At 32.3% G+C, this 7392-nt stretch overlaps 1 protein-coding gene across 1 annotated transcript; it reads left to right on the plus strand.

Moving 5' to 3' along the window:
• Positions 1-1483: 1483 nt before the first annotated feature.
• LOC133331195 (ecdysteroid-regulated 16 kDa protein) lies at positions 1484-2025 on the plus strand. Its single transcript, XM_061539597.1, has 2 exons — positions 1484-1565; positions 1628-2025. The coding sequence occupies exons 1-2, from the start codon at positions 1484-1486 to the stop codon at positions 2020-2022; spliced, it is 477 nt and encodes a 158-aa protein (XP_061395581.1). The 3' UTR covers positions 2023-2025.
• The last annotated feature ends 5367 nt before the right edge of the window (positions 2026-7392 follow it).

Genomic DNA, 7392 nt, shown 5'->3' on the forward strand with positions numbered 1-7392 from the left:
GATACCGGACAGAGTCATGGGATTACGGAACAGTAGCATGAATGCCCTCTGGCAACTGTTGTTAAACAAATGGCTCCCGTCTCGCAGGAAAATAGGGACTGGGACTTCTTACTGAAGAGTCGAGCCCAATACGGTCTTACAGTCGTTGGTCCAAACTATAAAAAAATTCTCGCGGCACGAATCAAGTCACATAGAAATGAGAAATTCTACTGATTGCTCCATTACAGAGGTAAACCACGTCAAACCTGTTAGAAATAAATAATAGACCTAAATAATAGACCTAATCAGGTGTAAATGGAAAAGACTGAAGGACTTTTCTAAGAACACGGAATTCCTTAAAGCTAAGGGAGACAAATACCAATATAAGTTTGTTTCTAATTATATTTCCTTTCTTGAGCGCACAGGTCGCAGAGGAATGATTCTTTTAACGTACCCTAAACTATTCTGATACGCGCTCCTGTTTCGAATTTTCTTTTATTTCTACACGTTGCAAAACGCTTTTCTTTCATTGTTGTCTTCATTTTGGGAAAAAGAAAAAAAAAAATAAGTAGTGGCTAAGTCCGGTGAATACTGTCGCTAAGGTATGAGTACTATTTCTGGCCAAATATTAAAACAGAAGCGTTGATGAGTGAGTTGATGCCTTACATGGTGCACAATCGATGATTCAGTTTTCCACAACTCTATGGGTTTCTGACGAATTGCGTCGCCCGAACAGCACAGAACTTCAAGGCAGTATTCCTTATTGACTCCAATACTTTCATTGTTTGCCGACGTGAGGACGAGCCCAACTTAAACCGTTTATATTACAATTAAACTTGTGTTCTGCTCAATAGTATACTCATAGTCAACATTTAAATGTTGGTATGATAAAATTTAATATACGTAACTAACAAATTTGAAAATAAAGGTTATTTTTTAATCAGACCTCGTAGATCAATTTAATTGGTAAAAAATTGGTATATCGTACACTCAGCGGATTGAGAACATCCTCGAAGAATCTCCTATTATGCGTTCACGTTTTGACATAGCTTTAATTTCTAGCCACATAGCTTTAATTTGATATTTACGATTAAAGATTTTATACACTACATGATATCATTTTATACCCTCTTCATATCATGAAGGGTATAAAATTAGCGTTCTTATTTGTTGATTTAAATTTGTTTTCTATCGGATATCCGAAAACGAATACAAATAAAATTGTAGATCCATTGATTACATAAATGGGTTAGTATGTCTTCAAAAAACCTATATAGGTTTCAAAAATCCAAATTACAACAGATTTCATATATATTGCTAAAATATTTAAATTCAAGATTTGAGGGAGTATTTTTTAGAGAAAAAATATTGAAATTTTTGTATTCGAGGACTTCACAATTCTATTTTACCGGCAAAATTTATTTCGCATCAAATTAATAAAATATATATTTTTTACATTTTCAGATACATATTATAAATAGTGATAATCCCCCGAATTTTCAACATGAAGAGTTTCATTTGTGTAGCTGTTTTTTTGGCCCTAGTTGCTGTGTCCAGTGCCACCACTGTTAAAAACTGTGCTAAAAGTAAGTCAACGAAGCAGTTCCCCATTAAAAAATATTTCTAATTTCATATCTTCTCTTTTCAGCCAAGGCACGCCTATTGGAGAATGGCGATGTTACCATTTCAAATTGTCCCAAATCAAAGTGTACCCTGAAACGGAACACAGAACCCGAAATTGAAATTAAAATCATACCCAATCGTGATTTCAAAGAATTAAATTCGGACATTCAAGGTATTCTTTTGGATGTGCCGTTGCCCTTCCCCGGTTATTATGGTACCAGTGCTTGTCCTCACATCTACGATGCAGAGGGTAAAAATCAAGTAGGATGCCCCCTGAAGGCTGGTGAAACATATATCTACAAGAACAGCTTTAAAATTCTGCCCATTTATCCAACTGTCAGTCTGACAATTCACTGGGGTTTGGGTGACAAGGAGGGTGATGCTGTTTGCTTTGAAATACCAGCAAAAATTAAAGCTTAAAGATGTGTTACCGGGACAGAGAGAGAGAGTTAATTGTTAAGTTTTTAATTTTAAGTAGTAGTTATAGATCTCAAATTGAAAAGTTTATTTTTGGTATTGTATTTTACACTAAAAATCCTGATTGCTGAACTGAAAGCTCTTTTGAATATTCCATATTGGAGACTTAACGATTGATCATTTTTATTGCCGTAAATTGTCTGAGCAATTAATTAAATGGGTAATGCTGACAGAATTTGTCACAGAAATTACAATTTTAAAACCATTGATGGCATTCCCTCACGTAATATTTTTGTAAATTTACCACCCAATCGATAAGAAAAACCGTTAATATTATTTCCTAACAACACAACCAACGAATTTTTCAGTAATATATATTGAAATAAACTTCCATGTAAGCTTTATATTATTTTTATATATAAAATTGTGTTGTTTTTATTTCATTTGAAATTAATTTTCAGGTTATATATTTTTGGTAAAATCCATAGATGCAAATATTTTGATGTACCAAGTTTACGTTAGATCCGGGACGCATAAATATTGAAGACAAATGTTTCATATTTTTAATGCTAGAATCTTAAAAAATTGATTGAAAATCAATATAGGTGTATTGTGTATGGAAAGAAACAGTTACGACAATTCCTATTACAAGTGTACGAAAATCACTAAATGATATATATTGTGTACTATTTCTAAAGAAAATGAATTTCAGAAATCATCTATCAAGATTACATATCGTTCGGCTGATACCAAGCAATTTTTACTGATTGTTAAGCATGAAACGTGTGGCGCCGAAGATTGTTCCAAATCGCTCAGGACCTCAAAAAGGTCATAACGAATTATGGGTGTATGATTATAACTAAAATAACTATAGCCCAATAAACTCAATGGTAACTTCCAGAAGAAATCATGACCGGAAAAGCACGTCGAGTTCGGTTAAATGTAGAACATTTTTCTTACAGGAACTTGGACTGTTGAAAAACAAGGATTCTGGATTACATGACATATTATGCAAATACGGATACTCGACCGAGAAGGAGGGAATGGCAGCGAATGATGGGGAAAGAAAAAAAGAAATCCCTATTGAGTCGGAGATGTATGTGGATCAAAACTAAAGCAACCCCTAAACTAAATGAAAAAAACTTTTACAATTAATATTTCGTTGCATATCCTTTATTCAGCAGGACATTCGCACATCTGCTATACATAAAGGTATACAATTATTAAGTATTACAGGCGAAATTACTTCCCAGGATATTTTTCCCCGGCTTCAAGTAAATCTCCTTTGCTTTCGGCATTTTTTCGGTTTATTTTAGAATTGATGATATCCAACAGATCCTGAGCTTGGTTAGCTTGTACAGACTTCAAGTGGGTATAAAATATTACATTAATAGATCAATTGTTTCTAGGCTAAATAACAAGTTTTTCCAGACTGTTCGCAAATCTCCAATTCATATTCGAGAAATGCCGTATGAAATCTCGCGACGTAAAAAGTTATCAATTAAAAGGACAATATAAAATGATGATTACACTGTATCCTTTAGTTAAATTCGAGGTCGCTTACATTAAAAAAAATAATCCGCACAAAAGTTTTAGAGGGCGAGTTACTCAGTCGATGATCAGAAAAAAACATGTTATTAAAAAAAGACCTGAATTCATCTACGTCCAGTGTCCCAAATGAAGGAGTGTCCCAAAATGAAGGATGTTTCTGTTTTTTGACGAATTTAATTTAATTTAAAGGATTTATATGGTATAAGACGTATTCGTAGAAAAAAGGACAACTGTTAAATCCTATTGCAACAGCAAAACAATTCTTAGAATTGGTAGAAGTATGGATCGTTGGATCGTTTCAACCTCTTATATGGTCCTTCCATTGAGATACCGACCAAAACCATATGCTAAAAGTGGTTAAAGAGTTATTTCTTCATAAAATTCGATTGAAGTCTGTACTTTAAATTAGGAAGTATAGTATTATTTCATGTTGCATTTGCAACATAACAAAATTGCATAACTTTATTTTCCTAAAAAAACTTATTACTTAAAGAATGTATTGAAGTGGTGCTTAGGTTTTTGCCGACACTGTCATACGAATCAATTCCAAGATAAATTGGATAAAGTGCTGGAGACTGATCGGAGAGAGAGAGAGAGGCTACAGCAATACTACTATATAAGCCTAAAAATGGAAATATAGAAAAAAACTAGCGGATACAATAGTAAACAAAGTTGTCCTCTTCGAGAAAGAACATGAAAAAATTCGGCCAAACACCATGTCTACTCGAAATTATGGAACGAACAGTCGACACCATGCAGCCTAAACGACATAATAGGAATAAAATAGAGAAAGGACCACGCAGGGAGGGATCTGAACCATTTTGTTATTCTGACGACGTTATAATAATTGTATGGGGAAAAATCTAAACTTACTATACAAGAAGGCTTAAACGGCGTAAAACATCACCTTTAATTGGGCGAGGTCGAGGGTCTTAATGTACATCCGACAAAAGGGCAGTATGAGATACTCATATAAAATAAAATAAATTTGCAATAGTTGTATTATCCAGACATTTTAAATGGAAATATATACAAAAAGTCGATACCGGATATCGATCACACATAAATTTAGTACAAATTAAATTCGGATCCTCAATCAACAAATTTTGAGTCAGACCGAATACCTGAAACAAGAGTTGTCACATCTTATAAAACTATGATACCGCATAGAGACTCATTGGCTAGCGTAACACAAGCTCAAATATCCTCTTGTAGCAGGAAAGAAGGGACTAGGAATTTTTATTCAAGAACAGGGGGCTGAGATTTCACTTCGCCTACCAGATAACAGTACTATTTTACGGGCGGAGCTTCAAGCGAAGTGTCTAAACTGATTAATATTAAGACAGCGGGAAGACGAAAATAAGGATACGTCTGACCATTTCTTAATTCCCCAATTCCTGGGGAATGCTACAATTCCTACAAGGATACCAATCCCAATATCTCTATAACGCACACCAGATCTTTCACATTTTTCAACATAATCTAATATGCGATCAAAAGAAGTAAAATACTACTACAAACTGCATACTTTCAGGTTCGAAAAGGGGGACAGGATATTGAACATACCGAAATGCTTAATGTAACAAAAATTGTATGTAAGAGGAATATACCAAAACGAGGACGGATATTAATAATTTTTAGTACATATTATTTCGTGATCCAATAGCATGGGACTGGAATCCGACATCTGTCAAACTAAGTTGTTAAACCAAGCTTTCTTCAGTTAAATGACTGCCATTGACGGAAAATGATAACACATAAACATTATGACAAACTAATAAAAAAATTATGATTTTGCTGTAGCCACATATCGTTCTTTAAGAGGAGATTATGGTTTACTTAATAGTCTAACTACTTGTATGTTAATAAACAAAATTGCTCTATTTGGAACTTAGAGAATGCTCAAGTAATGGAAGTGAGGCAATTACATGCAGAAAAAGCTATGTCATCGAAAACAAGGAACGACCTTAGCTGATTTTTTGCCTGCTATTTAAGTATACAACTTAGAGAATGGTTTCAATAAGACAGTGTCTTATCCTACACAGCAAATATACTTTAATGGCTTAATGTTAAATGATCTGAAATGCTAAGTGTCTTATAAAGAAACAGAAGGAATATTGACATCGATAGTGTCAATAATTGACAAATATAAGAAATTATTGTGCGTGGTTTGCGATGGTTGTATAGAAAATAACGCCTGTTTTTACTTTGATATTCTCAGTGCAGCTAAATACAAAATTTAGGGAGGGAAAAATACAAATATTCTGAGCTGTTATTTTAAATGTGCATTTATGAATTGTACCCTTAAATATTTGAAAAGGGTATCTGAGAAAAATTACAAAATAGCTAAATCAAAAATCCTGTACCATGAAAATAAGTATGTTATATGTGTTTATGTACGTTTACTTTTGAAACCTCGAAATTGATAACCAGGTATAATTAATAAATATTATAAGGTCAAACATTCATCTTCATAAAATCAAAACCGATGTTATGATTTATTTTGATAAGGGAACCCCACCCATTCTCGATTTTATTTTTCAAGATTTTCAATGGACTGGTAAATCAATACCAATGCTTATTAAGGTTTGTAACTTTGCACATATATATTTGAAGATTTAAAAAGGAAGAAAAGTAGTTTACAATTTTTTTTTTTTTTTTGTTATGGTTTTGTTGTTGTTTTTTGTAATTAAAGAAAAGTCCTTATTTTTGATGGCGGGCATGATAACTCCTCACTGGAACATCGAAATCCGAAATCCGAAAAAGAGTACATGTCTGGCTCTCGTATGAACTAGGATTATTGACTTCGCTCTAAAATTAACAAAATGGCGGACTTTTGAAAAAATATTTTTGGAAAATCGCCGATTTTTGACCAAAAACCAAGTTAAAAAATAAGGAAGATCTTCACCGATTGGCATTATACTAGTTAGTAAGATAGATATACACTCACAGAGAAACGTGTAAAGATTTGGAATCGATTGGGTTATTCGTTTTTGAGTTATCATGCCCGCCATTCGAAAAAGAGAAAAACGTGTTAAAAGTTTGAGAAGCCCTTTAGCCGTTACTTGATCCTGACACAATAAATCAATCTATAAATATATCTTGAGATTTTCACTTGAAATTTTGTAGGCACCTTCTTGAGTTGGTGTAGGTTCGAATTAAATCAAACAAATTTTTGAGCCCCACATTAAGGAGGTCTCCTTAATGATATTATTTAATGTAACATTTTATATTTTATTTCCTTGACTATTCTGTGCATTGAAAGTCTTTTATTTATTTTCGATATTTCTTTGAGAGTATTTTCTTTTTATTTCACATATCAACCTTTGTTTGAAAATGAAAAACTAACTATTTTTTATTTTTGCCTTCTTTTTGGATGGGTTTGCCATGTCACAAATATTAATATCTCCAGCCTTGGACATTAATAAATGTGACAAGATTTTCTTTTAAGATTTATTTATGAATTCATAATACGTTTTGTTCCTTAAATGATATGTTATTAAAAAAATGAAAAACAAATCTTTTATTTAAAATCAAAAAAAATATTTAAGAAATACATGGGCTGATGTATATCTAGATTTTTTTACATACAAATATATTTTTTTATATAATAATTTACGTGTATAGTTGTAGTAAGTGTTTATCATTTAAATATTATAATTATTTATAACATGCAAATATTTGTTTTTCTTCTTGATTTTTTTTTTTTTTTTTGTTACATTTTTTAACGATTGCTGACATTTTTTTACATTGAAATTGTGGAGTCGTTTTATATTACAAAAAAATAGGCGATAAATGTTCTTTTGTTTTTGTATTTTAGGG

This window comes from Musca vetustissima, unplaced genomic scaffold (assembly GCF_032173495.1).
Source record: "Musca vetustissima isolate MV318-11 ecotype Yass unplaced genomic scaffold, APGP_CSIRO_Mvet_v1 utg111487, whole genome shotgun sequence".
NCBI classification, from domain to species: Eukaryota; Metazoa; Arthropoda; class Insecta; order Diptera; family Muscidae; genus Musca; species Musca vetustissima.